The sequence below is a fragment of the Diadema antillarum genome, unplaced genomic scaffold (assembly GCF_040938485.1).
Source record: "Diadema antillarum isolate AM-2024a unplaced genomic scaffold, OU_Dant_1.0 seq00000888_RagTag, whole genome shotgun sequence".
In the NCBI taxonomy this organism is placed as follows: Eukaryota; Metazoa; Echinodermata; class Echinoidea; order Diadematoida; family Diadematidae; genus Diadema; species Diadema antillarum.
In genome coordinates, this window is record NW_027271752.1 from 1 (window position 1) to 26,763 (window position 26,763).

At 39.3% G+C, this 26,763-nt stretch overlaps 1 protein-coding gene across 1 annotated transcript; it reads right to left on the bottom strand.

Annotated features, from left to right (window-relative positions):
• Window positions 1-6,878: 6,878 nt before the first annotated feature.
• Window positions 6,879-23,995, bottom strand: LOC139740845 (O-acyltransferase like protein-like). Its single transcript, XM_071651421.1, has 7 exons — window positions 23,764-23,995; window positions 22,674-22,825; window positions 20,505-20,586; window positions 12,802-12,907; window positions 11,832-12,048; window positions 7,805-7,931; window positions 6,879-7,105 (listed from the first exon to the last, which is right to left on the bottom strand). The coding sequence occupies exons 1-7, from the start codon at window positions 23,993-23,995 to the stop codon at window positions 6,879-6,881; spliced, it is 1,143 nt and encodes a 380-aa protein (XP_071507522.1).
• Between the last annotated feature and the right edge of the window lie 2,768 nt (window positions 23,996-26,763).

The window sequence follows — 26,763 nt, forward strand, 5'->3', positions numbered from 1 at the left end:
GGTGTGTCATGTAAACATGCTGAAAGAGTACTACGAGAGAAAGGCTAGTCAGCCGGTAGGCGTAGCTCAGGTGGTAGTAGAAGAAGTAGATGAAGAGGGAGAAGCTCAAGATGAGAATGGAAGTGAGCCCTCTAGTGCCAGGTTGTCTAACTCAGAGATGTTAGGGAAAGTAGATGAGGCACTGAACTACCTACCTGAAAATCAGAGGAAAGATGTGACTAGTCTGTTACACGAGTACGAAGAATTGTGTAAGGACAAGCCAGGTTGCACCCCTCTGGCTGTACATGATGTTGATGTAGGAGATGCTGACCCTATCAAGCAAAACCCTTACAGGTTAAACCCGAGCAAACTGCAAAAAGTAAGGGAAGAGGTTCAATACATGCTGGACAATGACATAATAGAACCTAGTAAAAGCAGTTGGAGCTCCCAATCGTCATGGTGCCCAAACCGGATGGGTCTCAAAGATTCTGTATAGATTACAGAAAGGTGAATGCCGTGACGAAAACAGACTCTTTCCCCATTCCCAGACTAGAAGACTGCATTGATAGCGTCGGAAATTCTGCATATGTCAGTAAAATAGACCTTCTAAAGGGATACTGGCAAGTGCCCTTGACCGACAAAGCCAGACAGATTTCTGCCTTTGCTACACCAGATGGCTTGTTCCAATGCAAAGTAATGCCATTCGGCATGAAAAATGCTCCAGCCACCTTCCAACGGCTGACAAACCAAATCATTGCCGGACTTGACCACTGTGTAGTATACATTGATGACATCCTTGTGTATAGTGACACGTGGGAGGAGCACATTACACACTTGCGGCAACTTTTCGACAGACTCAAGGAGGCCGGATTGGTGATTAATCTGGCAAAGAGTGAATTTGCAAAAGCCAAAGTGGTGTATCTCGGGCATGTAGTCGGTCAGGGACAAGTATTGCCAAGAGAAGCCAAGGTAGAGGCTATACTAGGCTTTCCCATCCCCCAATCCAAGAAGGAGTTGCTCAGATTTCTGGGCATGGCTGGTTTCTACAGGAAATTTGTACCGAATTTCAGCACTGTAGTCACCCCCCTAACAAACCTGCTGAAGGGCAAGGCAAAGTACACCTGGACTGATGAGTGTCAAAGAGCCTTCGAGAAACTAAAGGCAGTCCTTGCTAATGAGCCTGTTTTGGCAGCTCCTGACTTCGCAAAGCCATTCAAGGTGGCAATAGATGCTAGCGATGTAGGAGTGGGAGCGGTTTTGCTCCAAGAAGATGAAGAAGGCACTGAACGACCAGTTAGCTACTTCTCCAAAAAATTGAACGCATACCAGAAGAAGTACTCCACAATTGAGAAGGAGGCTCTCAGTCTCATCCTTGCCCTCCAGCAATACGAAGTGTACTTGACAAATAGCAAAGGGGAGATCACGGTCTATACTGACCACAACCCCTTGGTCTTTTTAGACCGGTTCAAAATGAAGAACAACAGGTTGTTCAGATGGAGCATGATGACGCAGCCATATGCACTAAAAATCAAACATGTGGCAGGCAAAAACAATGTAATTGCCGACGCTCTGTCAAGAGTGTAACATGAAGAGAGTATTAAAGGTGAAAAGTTTTCACCGCATATCATTCCCAGTGTATGTGTTTCGCATATTCACTAATGTATATGCAAAACAGTTTGACATGATTGTATAAGCTCCGAGAATCCAAGCAATATCATTGTAAATGGTATCCATGACAAGAGAACATGGAATTAATACAGCTATCCAAAAGGCATGTGATAGTATGTGATTATTGTAGTTTGACTTGGATTTTATCTCACATTCATTGTAAATAACAATGACAAATTGTGAAGGTAAAAGAAACCCTTGCTACAGCAAGGCTTTCTTTTTCCCATGGGGGATGGTGTCACAAATGTATACACTAGTAGTTATGTACCATGTATGCATGGTTGTTTTGATGTGTATGTACACAGGTGGACCAGATTAATGGAGAACATTCTATGTGGTATACATATAGTACATACAGGCTGACCAGATAAGTGGAGAATTTTCTAGGTGGTATACAATGTAGCTATACAGTACATGCATGTAACAGGAAATACATTATAGCTCACTCAATCTAGAATGATTTCACCCATTCCAGAAAGTTCTGGGAAGTGCTTACATGTTTGGCTGAGGGAGGCACTGTCCCTGTAGCCCAATGTGATTGGTAGTTAATTTTGGCAATGATGTTATGCAGTGAGTCATCCAGGATTCCTGGAACTTGGACTAGCTAGTAGGTTGGAGAGAGTTATAGAATGTGCTAGAAGGGGGTGAATGGATAGTATATAAGCCAGAGAAATTCTGCAGTAGGCAGAGTACCCAACACCTCTGCTCTGAGAGTTACGTCACTTCTGGCTCTGAAGCGACTTGTAATAGTCAGTCCTGTGTTACCTGCTGACCTGTTATGTTTGTGGAGATACTTGGCCTGGGAGACATTTTGCCTGCAGAGAATTAATGTGCCTTCATTGGACTCCATATTTTAATGTCAACGGACATTGCTACGGCAAAGCTGTGACGGGCTGGATTCCTAGCTGGACAATATAAAGTGAATCATCATTCAATGCATCGACGGGATGTGGTCGTTGGATTCTGCACATTTCGCTGGGAACATTATACTGTGGATCTATTGTGGACATATACCCTGGAATTATAACGCGGACTATTGTAACCTGCGCCTCTGGAGTTACGTCGGAGGAATCATTCATCGGTGCCTCAAGGATCATTCGTCTGTGCATCGAACATCGTATTTGGACACTTTCAAAGGATTATTTAATACGTGTAAGTGATTCCACTACCGATTTATAACCGCTTCTATTGATCATTGTTGTACTGATGTGACGCCGATTACCAGTCTGTACCCACAATATCACTGTTAATAAACCGCCTGAACATCAGTTGATTGTTTCTTTTGTGCGATCATTCTCAGAGTGATTTTGGTCGTAACACTACAACACACCTGTTCCAAAAGACATTACTGGACAGGGAAGAACAATAACATGATAGCAATTTCAGTGAAACTGAACACGTTAGTATGAGCATTAATGTGAAGGCATAACGGTATGCAGAACAGATATATCTTGCCATTTCCTCATGTTGGGTATTTGCTTCTCTATGACATTGACCTATGGAGGCAAAATTATGGAGATCATTTTTAGCTACATCCCTCAAAGGTTGCTAATTCAATTGGCAGCAGCTCAACTGGCAGCAACTGCTTCACCACATGAGTATAATACAAGATGTTTCGTACCTGATGTATCTGTGAAAATAGAGCCACGCCCAAGGTATCTTGCCCTCTTTCTCTTTCATCTTCCGGAGTGTAAGCAGGGTCAGCAAGAAACCACTGTAGGAAAGCAGAGAGGGAGAAAGAGGTGACTCCAAGAATTGGTTGCAAAATAAGTTTTATTTGAACTATATTCGATAAATTACTGTAAAGGTGGAACTGTTCAAGCAAGTAATTTTTCAACTGAGCTATTATTCTTGAACAACTGTGAAAGCGGAAATGTTCATGCAAATAATTTTTTGATTGAACTACACTTGTATATTCTCAGAAGATACTGTGATAGTGGAATTGTTTGCACAAGTAATTTTACTTTGTTTTGTTTTTTGCGCTCCATCAGGTAAGATGAATTTCATAATTTTGATTCTCCTGAATCCAAATACTGTAAAACATGATATATTCGCGGCATGAAATTTTCGCGAATTGGAGCCGACAGCCTTTTTCGTGGCATGAAATTTTCGCGAATTGCTACTAGCATTCAATGCATGTAGTGTAGACAAAAGCTTTCGCGTGCATTTTAATTTCGCGAATTTTGGCGCTCGCGAAATTCGCGAAATTAAAATGCACGCGAAAATTCCTTGTTTTACAGTATAGAATAGCATTACTTATAACAAGCAAAAAAAAAAAACTCTCATGCTTTTATTTTCGCACTAGTTTTACAAAGATTTTGCGAAAAATGTGCAAAAATTGGGGTGCAGAATCTTTCTGTATGGATTAAGCTTCTGGATTAAGATTCTGGATTAAGCTTGCAGGGCTAACAACAAAGAATGTGCCATTACCTTATTAGCATAAATTCACAATGACAATACAGTAAAGACAGATAACAGTATGTCTATTGCATGCATAACTGATGACCTACATATATAGCAAAGCATACATGTGATTCAATCCACCTACTGTAAACGTCAATATTTTCGCGCTAAGCGGCTCAAAAACATATTCGCGGGTTCTTAAATTCGCGCTCCGCAGCGGGTTAATACACAGTCGCTGTTATCATCCAGCGATGCCGCCAGCATATAAAAAGCGACGTAGCGAGCGGCGCGAGTGTGAGTACAAGCGCTCAACTACGTAGTACACTGTACATGTATTTTACTCGATACATGTACTGTAGTCGCGGAGATGTAGCACACCAATCGGCCGTGGGCTCGGTGCGTGTGGTGCGTGCTGTGCGTGCGGTGCGTGCGATGATACTGCTATATGCGTAAACATGTCTGTACTACGTAGCAGTATCATCGACGAAGCGCACGCAATTCAGGCCGTTCAAAATGTGCATAGAAAATTGCGAAGATATATTCGCGCGTTTTTGAATTCGCGCTAGGCGAACGTAGCGCGAAATCCGCGAAAATTAATGTACCGCGAAAATTTCCACGTTTACAGTATATATCTTTATATTCATTCATTCATAGATATTTCTTGGTCTCTTTATCAGTCTTCATTTTCTGTCTATCTGTCCATCTATTCAGCCATCTATCCATCCATCCTTTCATATTTGTCTTTTTAATCTATCTATATATCTATTGATAAGTCAATCAATCAATCAATCAATCAATCAATCAATCAATCAATCAATCAATCAATCAATCAATCAATCAATCAATCTATCAATCTATCTATCTATCTATCTATCTATCTATCTATCTATCTATCTATCTATCTAGGTAGTCCTGTATAAGTGGGTAGAGATTCGCAGAATGAAGACATCAACTACTGAAAAATATGGCATGCAAAAATATTCCCATGCTTTTATTTTTGCGCTAGCTTCTGGTTGCGCAAAATGCTCAAAAATTTCAACACCACAGAAATTTTCCCTTTTACAATATCAAACTATCTATTTTTCTAATATCTGTTATTCTCTCCACTACACCTACCTCTATTCCTATTCTCTCTATGTATTGGTGTTTGTCAATCTAATGAAGCAATTCATAGTGTCAATACCACCTTAAGCTCAAATTCAAAAGTTCAGTTTTGTTTTTTCAGGAGCAAAGCTTTCCTACTGACCATGCTCTGGACTGACTCATAAAGAACCTCAAAAGATGTACCATGCAAAATGCCTTTAGGTGCTTGTGAAGGCAATGAGTTAACTGCTACGTTTAACCCTAATCAGGCTGGGCTTTTTTGGCTATGCTATATCTGGGGGGGGGGATTCCGCCCCCCCCCCCTTCAGATCTCGCCTATGGAACGCATGATCGCGCCGAAAATCGGCACACACGACGCCCGCGACGTATACTATCAAAATGTATGGTTGCTTTCTCCGAAAAATTTTTCTTATATTTTATATTAATTAATTATTGTAATTTATGCATAAAATCAGTTTTGGGCTCTAAATCACTTACTAATGCTCTAATTAAGCTAATTTCTTTTTTAAAATGTTTCTTGTATCATTCTCCTGAGACATAGGATAAAAAAAAAATCTGTATCGAAATTAATTTCTTATGTATTTGATTGTTTTTTGAATTTCTTATGTATTTCGTTGTTTTTTGACCTTTTGTTTTTGTTTGTTTTTTGGCCAAAATTTGTCACAGACATTTTTCGAAGCTTTATTATGCTAAAATAAATCAATTTCGTCCATTCTAAGTCAAGATATGAATTTTTATGTGAATTAATTGAAAAAACACAATTTGCATTGGATTTGTACACAAAATCACGTTTTGGAGCAATTTTTGGGTTGACAAATTTTTTCGAACGGGCGTCGCGTCAAAACGGTACGCGCGGGCGCAACAATTTTGGTCTCAAAAGTTGCGCGATACTTGAAAGAAAAAAGTCATGAAACATCGCGGCGGGAGCTTATCGCGCTGCGAAGATATTGCGCGAAACGTCGAGGGGGGGCAGATTCCGCCCCCCCCCCCCCCCCCAGCCTGATTAGGGTTAACACACACACTAAACCTCACCTGAGAAAGAAAAAGCTGTCGACAGCAAAGCCTGCACTCGCAATGGCTTGAAAGCCAAAGTTCTTCATCCAATTGGGGAGGGCTGTAAGAAGATTTTCTGTAAATGAGAAGAAAGTTGAGGACTTGCATAACTCAAGACTACACAAGGTCTCTTTGGACTACAGTAAACAAAAAAAGAAAGAGCATGAGCCTTGACCTGTAGCATTCTATTTCTTTAACATGTATATCACACAATGAAGTTCACATTATACAATGTGCTGAAATTAAAATGAAAGTCACATAATATTTCTTGGTAGTCTAGGCAAGCAGGACAAACATTCAACCAAAACAAACACAACACTCCTCTAATCTCAACCTCTTTTCTTCCACTAACACGAGATTATCAGTATTTTTTACGTACCTTTTTCCATTAGATTAAGTGTGTGGATGACATCAAATTCTCAACCCTCTGGACAGCAAATTTCATCTAAATATTCAATCATCAAATAGGCAGCACACTCAAAAGAGAGGTAAGAGAAGTTTAAAGAATATGATATTCAAACTACACTAAATATCTTTACATTATGACTGTTGCCGGATACTTTATGAGCTAAGCATGCATTCACTATCTTTAAATATGGCAGAATTTTTGTTTGATTCTCTTTTTGTTTTGTTTTGTTGTTGCTTTTTGGGTATAATCCTAAGAAATTCTATCATGGCTCTGTCGGCTCATATTTTGGCTGGAGATTGCCTTCATGATACTCACCACTAGTCCCACTCTGCACAGTCATGATGAGCGTATGACCCAGGATGACCCAGGATATGCTAATGACCCTGATGCCGTTCAGACAGCTCACGCCGCCCTCGCCCTGCTTGGTGCGAAGGATCTTGGGAAGGTTGCGGGAGATGGCAAAGCACAGGAGCAGCCCGACGAGAATGTCTGTTGTAATTTATTGATCAAACAAGATTAAAAATTGGGAGTGTGCTTGTGCATGTGCAATAGTCAGTTGCTTTGGAGACCATGATATATAATACAAATATTACGTGAATACATATTTTTGACACATCCATTGATTGGATGGTGGTGGAAGTTACTACATGACATCTGTAAATTTACATTTATGGCTTCACCAGTCCACCATCACATTAAAGCTTTGATAAACTTGATATACTTTTGGCAGTGAGTGAGAGAGAAACATTTGATAACTGAATTGTCAACTGCCTTACTTTATGTGGGAGTTCCAATACAATTCTGCTTGCCATTACAGAGGAAATCCCCCCCCCCAAAAAAGGAAGAAATCTTGCTGTTACTCAATCATTCTCAAACTTTTCACTGCAAATAAATAATTGCATGACTGATTGCTTCGAAGTGTTTGCAAAAGTTGTGCCAACAAGATCAGAACAAAACAACTATAAAATAACTGCTGTGCACTCATGTTATAATTGAGAAAGAATTTAATAAATTTTTGTTCTCAATAGAGCTTTGGGTATCAGCAACAAAGCAAAGTATCCCCTGCCCGGCTGCCTCTCAATTTCCTGCTTTCATTAGGAACATTCCGTACTGATACACTTCACTGATCATCACAAGTATGTAAGCTGTATAAAGAAAAAAAAATCAAAATAGCTGTAGCAAACATACTAGGCTCTGATTGATGAGGAATGGTAATTGTCATGACATCTGCTTCTGAAGCCGGTCTTCCTGCTGATAGCAAAGGGCTTTCCTCTGTCGGCGCTGCCTTCACTATTTCTGCTTTCTCATTGTTTAGCTGCAATATAAACAAATAAAACATATAAACAATACATAGCAACAGGAACATTAAGACATGAATTAAATTCATTCTCTTCATGATGCACCCTATGACAACAAAACTTCACATTTTTGCAGTCTCTAAAGCATGATGTGCACTACCTCAAAAGTTATTTGACTCATTTAGACCGTGAACCTACTACACATGGACTATGAACGGACGTCTTTCTTTGATCCCATCAACACCACTGCCACATGATTATGTGCATCTTAATGAGTACATTCAGGTGTCTGGACAATAACAATTGCGTGATCATGTATCGTCACTAACAAAAGAATTGTTTCCCTCATTTTGGTCTTGTTTCGCTGATGTGCCTTTTTCAGACGGAAATGTCTTTGAATAAATACAGATGATGAGGAGCAGTAAAACCTGAGAACATGACAAATTCTGTGTCAAAAGATGGGTAATTGCTGATTCGCACATTTTCGCAAACGCATAAGACCTTGCCTAATGGCAAGATATACCTGTTCTCTACCATTACCATCCAGTTTTGCTCTGGAATAAGCTGAAGAAAAGTGAAATATTGAGATCACAAATGACAATCATTCTGCCAAAATGTCAGCTTCCTTTTAAAAACTACCTGCTTCTGCCATGCTACATTGTTAGAGGCATAATTTCCTAACATAAACCACAACTGCACATTCACTTTACTTGATTTTTGTGAGTTATTTTCTTCTGTGCATATAGTTTCAGATTTCTCAAATCTCCGTCTTGTTTTTCTTCTTGGTGACGATCATGGGATCAAAGCAGTGAAGCATGTTAAAAATGTCTTCGTGGCGCCAAGGAGGTTTTATACCTGGAGTTTCAACTGGCTGTAATCATTCAAACAGTTGTCAGATTTCTATTGATGTACAAAAGAATTCCACAGGTGCACTTGTGCCTTTGATGATCGATGTTTGACGCTGCCGTCTAGCTGAGCCATCTGAAGATTCATTTTGAACGTTATCATAATGTTGACCATATTTTGCTTATTTATTCATTAAATGAAATAAAATTTCACTTAATGATAAAGCATGTAAAACAAAAGTCAATCCCGTCCAGAAATTTGTGCAAATGTGTAAATCAGAGCTGTATCATGTGAAAATGTTTAAAACTGTACCATCCTCGAAAGCTGGTTTTATCACTTTTCCGCTTAATTTCCACAAATGAAACTAATATGGAATAACCTTCAAGTATAATTCTTTATTGATAGATGTATCAGATTAGTGCCCGGGTATGCCCAGTCGAGTAATTTTCATCTTTATTTCAGCATTTTTTGCTCAATTTCTATTCGCGCATCCTCGTGTCTGCACCATCTACCTTTTATAAGAAGGGATAGCGAAAAGCAATTATTATCACAAAGACATATCTTCCTTTGAAAGTGGCTGGTGATTATGCACGGAGACACGAGTCAATTGTCTGCGTGGCAGATCCTGTTTGGCACATGCTTCAAATATTTTTGAGCGGCGGCTTCAAACATCTAGCAAAGGAAATAAGATGGTTGTGACTCCATTCTCTTGAACGTCCTTGGTGGCGCTTTTGAGATGTACAGGTGCATGACTTAATTAACGATATGATGAATATCCTTGTATATTAGGTCCATGTTTAGACAGTCATTCATGTGAGAAAGGCAAATAATTATATGCCAAAATAATTCGTATAGTTTACAAATGAGAGGTGAAAACATGACTTCAATTTCCCAACTGAAATTCTTAGAATAATGTCCAAATATGTCTATACAAAGTCCTTTACGAAAGAGAGTCTTACACTTATTATGATGTGATGACAGTGCAGTAGTACAATGCCATCTGCACTTCATGCAAGGTATTTGAATCTCTAGCCTTTAATCACAGCAGGGCTTCATATCTTAGGTTTACATTCCACACACCAACAACCCTTAGAACAATGGAGTAGGCAAGGGGTAAACACAGTGTTTACAAATATTTGGGCCAGGTGAGAGCATGGTTTACAACAATAATGTTCATAGATACATGTATTTGGGTCAGGTGCAAGAATTGCTAGCAACAATAGTGTCCACAGATTCATGTATTTGGGCCAGGTGCAAGCATTGTCAGAAACAATAGTGTTGACAGATATTTGGGCCAGGTGCAAGCATCATTAACAACAATAGTGTTCACAGATATTCTGGTCAGATGAGGTTGTTTAGCACCAGTTTCCATGGCGACAAATGGCTGTAACATCACACACTGGTTCTCTACAGGGCAGATTATTGACCTGAACCTAATGAGCCAAGGCCTGACAACAGGCTAGTGAGTCTGTTTAAGGGTCAACTTTGTGCCTTAGAAAAGGAAGCGAAAGAGTACGCCCCAAACACAAAATAAGCCAGTTCAGGGTTCCACTCTAAGCATGAGCAGAAAAAGGGTATTTGTATCAGCAGAGCATGTTGGCAGGTTTTTACAATCACTGAGATGAACATCTCTGGTGTAATGATTATTCAAGTAATCCTTATACAGGGCTGTACACTAACACATTTTTTTTCCACTGGTCCAACCTGTCTGTCTGACCAGTAGGTACCCAATTTGATTATGTTTTACTGGTCCATTCCTGAAAAACTCAATGGTCCATAAGGGATTTTACTAATCGGGGACCTTTGGACCAGTGTGAGAGTGCACACATCCACAGGGATGTCAAGTTCAAAAAATGTTTATGAGTGAGATTTTCATCGCTCAACGTCTCGGCGCACGCGATGGTGTGGGAGGGGTTAGTAGGGAGCTTTTTCAATGTTTAGGTCTTAATGGTGCGATCAGGTGCATACTTAAGTACTATTTTTTACTTATTTTGAAAGACAAAAGGGAAATATTCCTTCATTGCAACTACTAGTATCACTTTAATCCTTTTTGAGCTATGCTCATTATTAATAGGCACAAGTTGCAGACTTCACCCAATGCGTGAGAAAAATGGGTGTCATGCGTGAGATCGTGAGACGGCCCCTAAATGCTTGAGTCTCACGCAGAATGCGTGAGACTTGGTAGCTCTGCATCCACCTGACAGCAAAAGCAGAATTTGGCAATATCAAAAGAAAAAAAACTGTTAGTACATTCAGTGCAAAATAATGAAATGGATGTTATCCAAAGTGCTGACTGATGGATCCTTCTGGTCACCTGGTCTACTTAATTTCATCCTTTGTTTGAACATGTCCGATGAATTCCATTAAAGGGAAGGTAAACCCAAAGAGCAATGTGGATTGAGTGAAAGCAGCAACATTAGTAGAACACATCGGTGAAAGTTTGAAGAAAATCGGACAATCGATGCAAAAGTTATGAATTTTTAAATTTTTGACGTTGGAGCCGCTGGATGAGGAGACTACTAGAGGTTATGACGTACATGTATGAGTGAACAATATAAAGAAAGTACATTGTACAAAGAAAATTTAATAAAAATTCTTTTTTCATGAAAATTACAAATTCCATCACCTTGATACTGACATATGTTAAGGGTAGCAATTATTCCCCCTGCTTTCTGAAAGCAGTTAGTCAAGTGCTCTTTCATAATGCTAGAAAGTTGATTATTGTTAAATTTCCTTTATAATTTCTTTGTATTGTTATCCACTCATATGTCATAACCTCTAGGAGTCTCCTCATCCAGAGGTTCTAACACTAAAACTTTAAAAATTCACAACTTTTGCAACGAATGTCCGATTTTCCTAAAACTTTCACTGATGTGTTCTGCTAATGTTGTTGCTTTCAATCAATCCACATTGCTCTTTGGATTTGTGCTCCCTTCAATAGTTACGTCGGGCAAGCGTAAGCATTCTGTTGCCTTGAAAACTAAAGGAGTGCCTAATCAAATGAAAAAGATGAAAGGTAATTTGCACCCATGTACACAAGAGCTAACCCCAATTGGCTTGCTATTGCTCACCTCATTTGACTCCGCATTTCCTCCACCAAGCTCCTCATAGATGTTCTCCTGCGGCCTGTGGTTGCCATGCAACAGCCCATCAAACTTCTGCTCTGTCTCAAGTAGGGTACTGCCATTTCTAAGGTTAGGAAGCTCCCCTTCGGACACACCTCGGTCTTGGCAGTAATCAACGATGGATCCAAGCAGCCCCAGTGCAACCAGGACAGCGAATATGGTACTGAGGGCATAAAGGATGATAAACTTGCATTTACAAGTTGTAGCATAGACTGTTAACCAGTTGAGGATGGTCTGATTTCGCTACAACACGCATTTTCCATAGACACCTGCCCGAGTATACTCGGGACTCGTCCTCAATGGGTTAAAAGGTCATAATTTGCAAAACATCATGAAACACATTTTTATCAGGATTACTGCAATGCATTGGCAGTTTACAGTGACTGTAATACACAAGATAATGCAAATGCTAACATGACATGGACAGAAAATATCTTTCCAAACAGCCCTAATTTTTCAAAGTCATTAGTATTCAATTTGATCATGATGTTGTGAAGGCTAAATGTCCTGCCTTGCCAGCACCACTTTAGGTAAGATACCCAAGCTCATCAGAACAAAAACTTTGTTTATGCAATATCATCTCAAAATCAACAAGTCAGAGAGGTCAACAGATGTTTTAACTGATTAAAGTATTCTCTTATACACAGTATGGTATGCCATTTTTTTCCAAATAGCCAACCCTGATGAAAATAAATTCTATGGAATTGGATTAAAAACACGAGTTTATGGTTTCATGACATGAACGAAAACAAAACTGGTGTTAACAGTGAAAGTATAACAATTGAAAAAAAGGCTCCTTTTACCAAAATTATTCTTTTCATTGAATCTGATGAAGGATGTCAGGAAGAAGACCTCAAAAGGAACATTTTCCTAACAGTTGTCAAAGAATAAGCTCACAGAGGTCAAAGTTCATTACCATGTCGCAATGAAGCCTCCAGTAAAGTCTGTGTTAGGTTTATCCGTGCAAAACGCAGCCGACTGTCGAATGTTCTTTGTGGTCAGCCAAGTGACATTCAAGTAATCTGGCAGATAATCAGGAAGAGGATATTGGTCATGTGAATTCAACAACCTAATCACTCTGTAAAATTATTTCTGTAAACGCTGACATGTATCCCACTGACCAACACATCCACTCTTTATCGCAATACCTGGATTGATACCACGGATGTGAAAACAAGCGGAAGTAATTCAACCTATGATACTGACCTTATCACTCTCACTACCATGAAATCTGGTATTCTGCAGCCAAAGAAATAATGCATCAACTTAAATGGAAAACATAGTTCTAAAATGCCTGCCTAAACTTGATTTTTGCTCTAAAATGTACACATTTGCATTTATAAGAAATATGTGAAATGATGCTATAATAACACAGTTTCAGTTGGGTGAAGATGATAATGTAAAATATCACCAACCCCTCCCCCCCCCCCCCCACACACACACACAAACACACACAAAAAAAATACACAGAATATATTGCAATGTTAGAGGACACACGATCCTGGTTGATACATGATGATTTATGATTTTGATTTAAAACATTGATTATGTTTATTGGTCCATAATAGCAGTATCCATCATGCAAGAGTGAATAGCATACAGCTTGTGCAGCTGCATACAATTGAGTATATGAATGTAAGAACGACCCAAGTCCATGGAAGACCATTTCGGGTAAACTAAAAAAAACTTAATATCTTTTTTGTTTGTCCAATAATATTCTATTCAACTGTGATGGGAAGGCAACATTGTATATACAAATTAGAACATATATTATTACGACAATTAACATTAACATTAATTGTGGAGAGGCCATTTTGTGTGATGGACTTGGGTCGTTCTTTGATTCATATGGACTTGGGTCGTTCTTTGATTCATATACATGATATTTTGCTATAGAGATGAGAGAAGGACGAGAGAGGGCGCTATAATATGAATGTAAGAATGACCCAAGTCCTTCATTCTTACATTCATATAAGATTTAACTCATTTATTTCAGGCACTTCTGGGGGTAATTAGGATTTATCATTTATACACAAGATGAGTCCATGCAAAAGCTACAATTTCCCATGTCAAACTGAATTTGGCCAAAAATTGGACTTGGGTCGTTCTTATATTCATATACTCAATTTAATATTAGCAAGCTTAAAGGACAAGTTCACCTTCACGGACATGTCGGTTGAGTGAATGCAGCAATATTAGTAGAACACATCAGTGAGAGTTTGAGGAAAATCGGACAATCTGTTCATAAGTTATCAATTTTTGAAGTTTCTGCTCAGTCACGGCTGGATGAAAAGACTACTGTAAAAGTGGAAATTTTCGCGGTGTTGAAATTTTCGCGCATTTCGCGCAACCAGAAACTAGCGCGAAAATAAAAGCACGCGAATATTTTTGCATGCCATATGTTCCAGTGGTTGATATCTTGATTCCGCTGAATTAAAAACACACGAAACTCTTCTCACCCGGCCAAGCGCGAAAAATTAGTCGCGCAAAAATATCCACTTTTACAGTACTTTATAGCTAGTGACGTCACATGTGTACAATGATATAAAGAAAGAATAAAGAAAATTCAACATATTTCCATTTTTCTTGCATACGAAAAGAACACTCGACTTCTCTTTTTCGGAAAGCAGGGGAAATAATATTACCCTTAACATACGTCAGTAACAAGTCAAAGAAATGTGCCCTTTATTCAAAAAGCAAAGTTTTGTGAAATTCTCTTTTTATCTTCCATATATCATTGTACGCATGTGACATCATACACTGTAGTAGTCTTCTCATCCAGCAGTGACTGCTCAGATACTTTAAAAATTCATAACATTTGAACGGGTTGTCCGATTTTCCTCAAACCTTCACTGATGTGTTCTACTAATATTGCTGCATTCTCTCAATCCTTATGTATAAGAAGGTGGATTTGTCCTTTAAGTTTTGATCTCAAAAATACTAAAAAAACAACAACAAAAACACATTATCCTGGCAAATCGCATCAGCCAGACAACTTGTTTCTTTGTAGAGTCTTTCTCTACAATTGCTAGGAAATTCCAAACGGCAAGGTGAAAAATGAATTCTGAGCCCTTGTGAGAACTTTATCTTAGCCTTAATGTCCATTCCACTGCCTGACGGACTCGGAAAATATAAACATATGACTGCTCCATTTGAATTGCATGGTTAAAGGGACGCAGTCCTCACGAAATTAAAAAAAAAATATGTTGTTGTTGGTACCTCCAATGAACTACTTTCATCAAAAACAAACTTTCAAATCACCAAATAAGCTCGTACATTTCGGTTAAAAAAGTGTGACTCTGCAAATGAGCAAGTCTTGGCGGAGAGTCATACGTCATCGATGCACAACTCTTTCCAGCGGTGTTCTGCTCGTCATCCCTAGTTATTTATAAATACATGTTTACTATTTATTTTTATATTAATTGTATATATAAATAAGCTTGAAATATTTTGTTTGAAATAATAAAACCACATATTATCACATTTTATGAAAACATCAGATATGATCATTTTGAACACTTAAATTGGTTTTCTGAGGCACGGCTGTCAACTTGAGAGTAGGGCATCAATGACGTTGCACCTTTTGGCAGGCTCTTACACGATCGCTTGCAGGAATTATTTTTTAAAAATCACGTACGGAGACAATTTTTGATGTCCACGCGTATAAATTGGTGAAAGGTTATATTTTTTACTCTTCTTAATTATCAGTACAGTGAAAATCTCAGGACTGCTTCCCTTTAAGGCCTTGTCCTTGTATGAATTATACCACACTGCCATTGTCTGGCTTATACATGGAAAAATAATAGAGGTTAATGGAGCACATCTTATTGTTCTTTTAAAATACAGATATTATTCTAGTTGGTGCTCTACATTCTAAAAATTCCCTTCGTATTAAATCATTATTGTGTTTGCTACAGGCAAGTATTCGAATTGCACAATAACGTAGGCAGCCACTTTACTTGGCAGATCAAGAAAAATTTTATGTGCTTGAATGCTTCAGTTTCTTTTCATGCTGTCGACAATAGAAGTCTTTGACTTACTTTCACAATTCAACCTCAAGTACACAGCTGTGGTATGCTCACTTTATGTGTGTGTGGGTGTGTATGTGTGCATAGTGCACAAACACACATGAATGCAATATTAGTCTCTACAATCAGACCTCTTCCTTTTTCACATAAAAAGGAAACTACCAAATGGATTTATCCTTGAACCACTATACACAATTTCCACTGCCCTCTTATAAAAGGACACAAGGATCTATGTTGAACTTCCTGAAGCACGTAGATGGCCACAACAAGACCATAAATGCGTAAAACAAATAGAATGATTAAAGAGATTTAAAAAACAACAACACTAAAATGTGTTTATCAATGTCTTTGGTATTTCAAAACAATACAGACTTACATGTAATCTGCACAGTTGGAGCAGTCAGCAGGATCTGCACTTGAAATACCATCACAACATGCCAGGCTTATAAAAAATCAGTCCCATACTAAATGCTGTTTCTGGGAGGTTGCTACAAGTCCCAAAATGTAGTTAGGGGACTAATACTCCATTTTAACAACATTTCAAACTTTTAATACATCTTATTCTATACATCTGTATATTCCCTCCAAAGGGAAGTAGTCATTTTTCTAAGTCTTCAATAGGCGCGGTCAGACTGAAAAAGTTCGAGAAGTTTAAGATTGCAATCTTTAAGATCTCAAAGTTTTGCCAGTGTGACCTCAAAATTCCCGTAAAAGTTCACTCAAAACTTCTCAATCTATTTGCGGGCAGTGCCTCTGAAGCGCAAGGCCATTGTCATGTACAGATGTGCATTGTTACATCACAATCACTCTTGCCTGCGCGCATACCAATGACCCAAACTTCGCAATCTTAAACTTCTCGATCTTTTGCCAGTCTGACCTCACCTAATATCTTAACATTATATACAACTGTTGTCTGAAGGCTATGTTACCAGGTTGCATTGTCTCTCTTTACATACATGCACTTTTCTACTGCAAGTCCCTTTTCTTCATATTCATGAAATTCTTCTGTCAAGATGTTTTCATTGCAACTGTTTAACAAATTGCCCTACAGCGACGTAAATATGCATTGAATTGATCAGTGTTTTAGTAGTAGCCATGATAAAATATAATGGGCGTACATACTCGAGCAGGATTTGAACCCACGACCTCCTGATTACCGGACAGGCGTCATCTCCACTAGACCACCAACCTTTCAATAGTACCCGCTGCATGTTATAAGGATTAGAACCAACACTTGCTGTCGGGCGAAAGCTCGGTAATCTAGTAGAGATGATGCCTGTCTGGTGATCAGGAGGTCGTGGGTTTGAATCCTGCTCGAGTATGTACGCCCATGATTTTTTATCATGGCTACTACTAAAACACTGCTCAATTCAGTGCATATTTACGTCGATGTAGGGCAATTTGTCAATCAGTTGCAAAGTCCCTTTTCTTCTATCACATCTTCACACTGCAGTTCATTTGTATTTCTGAATTACAATTGTACTGAAGGTATACCCTGGTTCTGGGAAAGCAATTGTGTTCGGACATACATGTAAATGATTTCTTACATCAATCTTTTTTCGATAATCTCAACTCAAATTCTGGTCACATGCGCAGTTACACAAAAATTTTCAAGCCAGGTTAAAAACCTCATGTGCTGTGTCATTTCCTATTATGAGAAGACCACTTTTCTTTCACTATCACAACAGGGAAACCTGAAATATCATCAGTTTATATCAGAAAGACTTAATAACTGGCAAAGTCAGTGTGAATGTTTGAGGCTTTCAGCCTCATTGGTACAATCAAAGAGAAAAGTTTAATGTTAAAAATACAAAAACATACCCTCTTCAATTCTGCAACAATGTGATATCACTACAAATATAAGCATACAACGTAGCATAAGGAGACTTTCTAACCTCCCCCTCCCTTTCCAAGCACAGGAAATGTCCTCCTTTTTATTGTTTTACTTCCACTTAGAACTGTAGGCTCACTTGGTTGCATACAAGGTGGGTTTGACAGCTTGCAATGTATTTAAAGCCACCAACTTTGACTCCTACTGTTCAAAATATGCAAAGTGGGTTAACATCTTTTCTGAGGATCTACAGAATGCATGTGGGCATGATTCAAACCCACAATTTCTTCTTTCAGTGTCTGGTGTCTTCAATACTAGATCACAGTGCTTCCATTATACAAAACATGTAACACTAAAACAACAACAAAGACATAGACATTAGATATCAAATGGACTGGGCTTTAAATCAATCAGAGGCTCATGTTTATCGTTTCACTTGGAATTTCAAGCTATTCTGTAAAAATCCAACTTGATCCTGGGTAATGTAAAAGTGGTTTCTTTCGCAGTGGTTTCTTTCGCGCTTTTTGTGCTTTGAGGTTGAACCGCGAATTTAACATCATGCGAAAATGTTTTGAAAAGTCGCACGAAAGTAACCATGCAAGGAAATGTATCAAACTCGCCGCTTGTTACAACGCTACTGCCCACATGCACACATGAAGATTTCGCACATTGAGCGTATTGATGGTCAACACACACACAGCGATACCGAGCAAAGTACAAGCATGTTATAAAGTACTCGAGGGATGAGATTTCAAGTAAGCCTGCATTTAATTTCAATTCTATTTAATAAATAAAATAATAATTGGATTATAGTTTGGGTTTTCATGTGCAAAATAAAACAGTTTTTGCCAACTGTGAATTCACAGATTTTGCCGACCACGAATTTAAACACACGCGAAAAAGTCAGCACCGATGGAAACCGCGAAAGTATCTGTACACGAAAGAAACCACTTTTACAGTAACCAAGACAGGAAAAAAGGACAATTCTACAACTGATATTCCAAGGCAGTTAATTGTAACTTCATTTTTTTCATCTGCAATTTGTCAATAAAAAATCTAATGAAAATACATCATAAAGGCCTACAGCGCACTCCCATTAAACCAAACACGGTCATAACAAAGTTCTTGATACAAGGAAATAAAAATGGAGGTCCCCTAATTACCATCTATATTGTATTCTATCTTTATACACTAGGACAGAATCCCGCCAGTTCTGGAGACTTCATCAAATGGGAGCACACTATATTGAGTTTATTTTGGTGTTTTCAGCACACAACACACACAAAGTTCCTCCACAGCGAAGATATCTGTAGATTTATTCTGATACATTTACAATTAAATGTATGTACAACTGTACTATGTTTCTTCACCAGCAGTGACATCACCCACCACACACACACACACACACATGCACTCAAACACACAGTGCTGTACAGTGATGCATGTTCTGAGCTATGGGTTCAGCCATGGATACAGTTTTTTCACACAATAGAATGACAATTGCCTTGTTAGGTGAATGGATCACTCTACTTTTGAAAACTAGAGCATTTGAATTGCAGCACAGTGGACAAAAGACAGCTCCTTAATTCTCACAAAACCAAACCACTACATTCTGTCACAAGCACTATTATTTATGTACAACCTGTAAGATTGACTAATTCCCCATTTTCTTGAAGGAAATATTTCTTATTGTGCTCCCAGTCTTCTAATACATACATACATACATGAACATACATACATATTGTACATAGTATACTAACACAGAGCATACCACAGGCTGCGTTTATCATCTTTCCCCTGTTTAAACAGCTTTCAAAAGCTTTTTCCAAAGCCCTTTTGAAAGCCGTTTCCAAAGCCCTTTAGAAACAACTTCCAAAAACGTTGCGTTTTTCAACTCTTCGCGAACACGATAACTGGCCTGTCACTGCACAGCTGCATTGCGCAATTCGACCTGAGGAGAAGAGGTCATATAAGGCGTGCATGCTTCGTAACTGCAGTAAAAAGCCGTTTCAAAACAGCTTTGTGTTTATCTCGCTTTAAAAGGCTTTTACAAACAGGTTTCTGAAGTTTCGGAAAGCACAAATTTGCGGCTTTCGAAAAGGCTTTGCGAAAGGGCTTTCATAACAGCTTTGCATTTATCAACTCGTAAAAAATCCTTGAAAGCTGTTTGGAAAACCTGTTTCTGCCGAGAAAAAGAGTTGATAAACGCACCCATACTCGAATATCAAGAAATACCAGTACCTGAAATGATCTTTCTTAAATCATGTTAAAAGATCTGGGAAACATGGTCAGATGGATTATGGACAATCTACGCGAGAGTTCTTCTTTTCTTCTTCTTCTTTAAGGAGGTGTTAGGGACAGTAAAAGTGGAAGCATCTTATGGGTTTACCGATTGGAAAAACCTCTTTACTTGAAGGGGGAGGGATGATACCATCCTAATCCTTATTGTGTGCTAATACAGTCACATGTGCCAAATTTGTCCCAACAAATGATATCCATTTAAATAAGCCTGAAGAAGAAGAAAGGGGGGGGAGGGGGGTGGCCAGAATGTAAGTAAAGAATACCCACTCATGTGTAGAAGGGGGAAAATACCACAGAAAAACAAGACTATTATAATACAAAAGGGAAAAGGATGATCACCAAAAAAAAATCCTTATTCTCTGTTGGGAATAGTTCCAACAAATCTGTGCAAAGAAGCCAATGAAGCAAAGGAAGAAAATATTGCATAACTTATTTATGCATTGACATCAGGTGACTCACCTAACAGTAGATCAAGGCTGTTCCTTACATCTTCCTCACTGCAACTCACTGGAGTACACACTCCCCACTTGAATGGAATTACCTGCAGATTGACATGTTTACAAGAAAAGTGATTAATCTACACAAGAGATCATAGGGGGGGGGGGGGAGGGTGGATGGGTGGGGGGTCTCACGCTTACCCGAGTACCGCAAATTTACCTTCCACGCATTCTTGCAGACTCTTACCTCAGAACATTGCCAACTTGGGGGGAGGAGGGGTGGGGTGCAGCTTTGAGAGCTGGGGGGGGGGGGGGGGGGGGCATGGTATCCATTTGCATATATATTCCATCACACTGGTAAAAATACCTGCCAAAGGACACTGCACGTAGAAAGTTTGATTATGCAGTTTGAAAAAAAAAGACTTAAAAAGCTTTATCACTTCTGATTTTAGACGGTAATATTTTTGAATATTCTTTAATTTGGGAAGTTTGGGCCCCCTGGGGCCCCCAAGGGAAGCGTGGTGCCCATTTGAGCAAATTGAGATCCTAAACCCTGGAATGCTACCTGCCAAGTTTGGTGAAAATCCATCAAGAAGAAGATGAAAAAATACACAATTTAGGCCCACATTTGGACCCCTCCCCTGGGTGCTAAGGGGGGGGGGCACCCCTGATTCCACCACAAACAAACTTGAAATTACAGTCATCAATGTACTAGCTTACGGTAATAACTCAGCTTTATCACTTCTGGTTCTAGAGAAGAAGATTTTCAAAGATTCCTTTTTTGGGGGGAGGGGATTGGGCCTCCAGGGGGGGGGGGGGGGGGGCTCCCAGGTGGGGCATGGTGCCCGATTGAAGAAACTGAGATCCTACCCCTCTAGGCATGCTATGTGCCAAGTTTGGTGAAAATCAGTCATGGGGTTTTCAAGAAGACGATGACTGACGACGCACACCAGACGCTGGACAAAGAGTGATCGCAATAGCTCACATGAGCTAAAAATCACATTTGAATTAACAAGACAACCAAAAATAATTCTAATACATTCTATTCATACTACCAAATCTCATACATGGGGCAATATTACTGCTGGAATTATACAATAGATTTGATTGCACACCACAGAAATAGCTTTTAGAGATAGCTATCTAGCTGTCTACTGGTATCATTGTCCCATAAAGAAACTAACGCCTGAAGACATTTTCACACAGTATTCCTATTCAAATCTATTTAATTACCATTACAAGCGGCAACTAGGTTGTTGAAGCATATGGATTGCAGTCGCACTCAAGACTGGTAACCTTGAACAGCTCATGCATACAACAGGGATTGTTTATGGGTACATATTGACATACGTACATACGTTTGCATGAATGCACACGCACACTAGTGTTATGGTCCAGTTGTGACGAGGTTCTCATAAATATCCATGATACAATTACACAATTTAGAGGGACGGTATAGCTTTGGGCTGAGATGTGGCTTCAGGATTCCAACTTTTTGTGAGATAAATAGAAACTTTTTTGCACCATACAAAGGAATACTTAAAGGGGCAGTACAGTATTGGTTGAGGTGGGGATCCATGTTTTTTACATTCCTAAGTGAGATAATGAGAAACCTCTTAAATCAAATATGAAAGAGCATGTAATTTTAAGAAGGATTCAACGTTTATTTGATGAAAATTGGTTTCCAAATGGTCGAGATATCCAAAAAAGTGATAATAATAAAAGACTACAGGCCACAACTTTATTAGGATCTCTTTGTTTCACCTTGTGTTTGGATATCTCGGCCACTCCAAAACCGATTTTTATCAAATAAAACTTTCGATACCCCTTAGAATTGGATGCTCTTTGACATTTCATAGAGTGGTTTCTGAATATCTCGCAGAACGTTAAAAGCTAAATCCTCACCTCAACCAGAACTGTACACACCCTTTAAGTTGTCGCCACTTTAACCCAGGAAATGCGTAACTGGCACTAGAAAGAAATAGATAGAAACCTTGAAGTGTGAGTGCGGTAAGGCCTTTGTTTTTGTGCTGAAGACTTTCTTTTTTTTTTTCCTTGTCAGACAAAGAAACCAGGAAGTGGCACCAGAAGTCTGAAGTGCCCCCCCCCCTTTTGAAAGTGTGGTGCTGGCTTTGTATAAAATGCCTTCGTGTGATGTATCCATGGATAGGAGAGAAATATGGAGTCTTACCAACGTTGAATTTACGAGGTCAGTGAGATTTGCCTGCATGCCGAGAAGGCAGTGACGAAAGTCTGAGATGGCCATGCATTCATCAAAGTGGCCCATCCAAGCCACATTGCCCACAAGTATCCCTGCCGCCGGCTTGCCAAAGGAATCCAAAGCTTTTAAAAAAAAAATTAAAAATCTAGGAATAATGTCTATACACAACAACAAAAATACCACTGTATTAAGAAAGGTATGAACACTTTACACTGCTTCTGTATCTTTTTTTTTTTGTACTAGATGAATCTACACGATATAGCAAAATAATGATAAAAAAGCTGCTGAAAACAAAAACAAAAAAACCCCCCCAGAAAAACAGAGGTAAATTGACAAACATACAGGGCAAGCCATTAACTCAATAATCAACCGTTACTCTACACACATTTAGATAGGCCTACTACTTTGTGACACAGAGCACAAAAGTGCTGCTTACTTAAAATACTAACTTGTGAAATACGTGTAGATACTGGAGTATTGGAATGTGTGAACGGGTGATTAAAGTTCTATGCAAGTCCAAAGTGAAGCAAATTTCCTGCAGAAGAGTCAGTTTTTTGTTTTTGTTTTTGTGGTTTTTTTTTAATCTAAACCTTCACCTTTGAGGGTTCAACAAATTCTCATGGTCATGCTCCTAAATATGGGCAATGCTAGCCAGCCCTGCAGCCCTAATGCACAAAGCTCTAGTAGTATTCCAGTTAAGGAGACAATATGTACTACCATGCCACACAATACATATTTTGAAAAAAAGAGCAAAATATACAAGAGATCAATAGCCAGTTCAGACTTCATACTTTATGACAAGTCTTAGACACATTAAGTGAGAGTATTGAGTGTAATAGTTTACATTGTATGTGCCCAATTTTCAACTTCAAATAGGTGGTTGGGCCTATGATGGGGCTACAGAGACCCAAAAATGTCAAAATATCATCCAACATACTGGATGGCAAAAGTGCACATGTACTGACCAGATACATGGGTTTTGGTTGAAAGCTGGTGTGATATATACTACACCCTACTTGGCACACACAACATCTTACCTCCTGTATACTATACAACTTACCTGGTGTGAGAACTTCGGAATTTGAGAGCAGATTATGCAGATCCTCCAGACACCGGAGGGAAACTCTACCAGGGTCTGGTGCATCGGGCACCCAGGCCATCCGGGGCCCATGAAATTCTTCCAGCAGAGCAGCCAGAGAGTGAGCATCCTGAGAGGCAGGAAGAAGTTGTGCTCCTCCCAAGATGCACAAAGATGAGATGAAGACCACGCCTCTCAAATTGAAGAGCGCCATCATTGATGATCGATAGCAGTAGGTGTAGAGGACATTCACAGAGACTCCAACCCCAAGCACCTTCTGATCTGGAGATTCTCCCGCCTGAGACCCCTAGTAAACGGGAGACCCCAAATTGATGTGTGCGAAGCGCGAAGTTCCTAGGGTTCTAGATGCTCTCTGGTGCTATCTAAGGCTTATTTTGTCAGCATACAATAGCAATAAGTAAGAAATCCTTTCCAACGGGAGACACAGAGCCAGGGCGGGAGAAATTAAATCTCAAGCGGGAGAACGGGAGATTCTGCAAAAATGGGTTTTCGGCGGGAGATCTCCCGTCGAAAACGGGAGAGTTGGAGTCTCTGCATTCAACAACAATTAGAGCTATGGGGAGAAGTCAGATATGGAGTCTTAGCCAACATTTAGTTCGTAGAATGTACACAAAAAGTTTAAAATCAATATTACAACAATATGCAATACTACAAGGTGGGTAAAATATCATAACCCTGGGCCATTGTACCGAGTAACTATGGGCAAAAACAATTTGTGATGTTTCCCCCGGAGAATATTTTTGTATCAAAATTATTGTAAAGTGATACCAAGCCATCAAAATAGCAGAAGCATGACATTCTAGGCAAAAGCAGTGAATATTCATTACAATGCTCGAGGGTACTAGTAATTGATTGCTAATTTGCAATGCACAATACAGTGTGGATCTAACAGCACCTACAATGTATATCGGCACACAGGTAGATTAAACAATTCTCGACAAATCTGGAAGAGCCCTCGTTAAGTATGCCTTAGAAAGCCATGACGGCCATATTTCAAACTGGCTGCCATTTAATGTGGTAGCAATGGCGATTAGTGCTGCAATACTTGACTCACACTTCAGGTACATTTTCCTGTGTTTATATCACACATCAACTTCAAGATTTTGTCCATTAAGATTTCACCAAATCTGGATATCTGCCTGTGGTTTGTGCCACCGGTTTGAATTTTTTTTTTTTTTTTCCAGACTAACGAGACCAAAAGCCAATTCTGTTTTGTTTCTTTTTTTTCCATTTGTAATCATGATTTTGGACATTTAAAGCAAAATTAGCCCCCCCCCCCCCCCCCCCCCCCCCATCACAGGTTTTTGGAAGGGCAAAGTAGTGGGACGAATATGCAGAGCCTATGGCAAATCGTCCTGATAAGAGAAGTTTGGTCCAGCATACATCACAACATGCACAGTAATCACATTCAGGAGAATCAGGGCAATGTCCAACCCTAAGGAGCCCCACTACCCCCATCATATTTCAGAATTTTTCTAGGGATTGAAACTAACCATATTCCGAACCCAATTTCAGGATTTTTGTTTGGGAAAGATTTTAGAACTATTTTTTAGAAATATCTTTGAAAAAAATACCTACTGATAAGATCTCCAACTTCAATGATTTGGGGAATTTTCCCCGAACTGACTCCCTAAAATAAGCCCCTTTCTTTGACCCCGAAAATGGGGATTCTGCATACAAGGTGTATTAGGAAGCACACAGATGACCGACCGAGTGGGGGTGGGGGGATACACAGAATGCTCATGTTTTTCAAACAGGGTTATATTTCCAAGAAGACTGTGCTGCAGCTAAAACCTCCTTCAACAGAAACATTCAAAACACCCGATCAATGATGGACTGTACATTTCGTCCCATGCCATAGACATCATACTGTCTGACCGTTGTACTGTACTATCTTATTGGTAATCTAACAATTTGTTGTCCATGCAGGGCCTAACTGTTTTTAAGGACCAAAGTTACATTAATAATGAGTCCGATCTGTTGATGAAGGCTTGGAGTTGGATGAAACGTACATCATCAGCCGCGCAGGGTCAGGGAGGCGAGGTGTATAACGATTCCATGCAGCCATCTTCTGTGTGAGACGTCGTGGACAGAATTCAGAACCTCTAATCTCTAGTCTCTACTATGCTCTACATGTACGTCAGAATCTAAATACTGAGTATAGGCAGTCTCTTATTTCCAATCTTACACAAAGTTACATACGGCCACCGAAATTCCTACTTAAAATCTGCATGTAAAGTTAGAGTACATTGTTACAGGATTTATGTGTCAATATGATCCGCGGCCAGGTAAATGATAATGACAAATGGGTTAGGTGACCTACTTGATCGTTATTCCGAAGGTTTGTTATTCCGAAGGCTCTTTATTCCTAAGATTTGGTATTCCGAAGGTTCATTGTTCTGAATTTCATTTTCGGATTAACCAATCTTCGGAATAATGAACCTTCGGAATAACGCCACAAATTTTCGGATTAACGAACCCTTTTTCATTTTCAGATTAACGTAGGTATAGGGAATTTGCGTGTTTCGTATTAACGACCCTTCGGAATAATGAACCTTCGGAATAACGAACAGCACCAGACAAAAGATCCTCATGATAAATATTAATCAAAAATTGACTTACTGCCATGTCCGTGTGTGTGTGCATGTGTAGCTATACACAGCTACAGGCTAGTGCATGCATGTGCTGCATGCGCATGCATGCTGGTGTATGAATAATGATGCACCGCCTGGAATATTTAAGTGACCCGCACCTTGTCATAGTTAGTGTTTAGAGCCTCCTCGTCTATGTATCAATGTCATGTTCAGATCACATTACGTCACCCAACAGTTAAATTTTATGAAATTCCACTCACATAGCCGGAATCTACAGGAAAAGTGCTGTTAAGATTCCCATGGAACGACAAGTTCAGTGATCGATACCAGACATTTGCAGCTATCGTCAAACACGAACGATGCACAA

Coding starts and splice junctions, on each gene's coding strand:
- LOC139740845 (XM_071651421.1), bottom strand. CDS start 23,995: ATGGCGCTCTTCAATTTGAGAGGCGTGGTCTTCATCTCATCTTTGTGC. Junction 22,826..23,763: donor TTCCGAAGTTCTCACACCAG/GTAAGTTGTATA, acceptor TTTTTTTAAAAG/CTTTGGATTCCTTTGGCAAG. Junction 12,908..20,504: donor CAGCCTTGATCTACTGTTAG/GTGAGTCACCTG, acceptor ATTATCTGCCAG/ATTACTTGAATGTCACTTGG.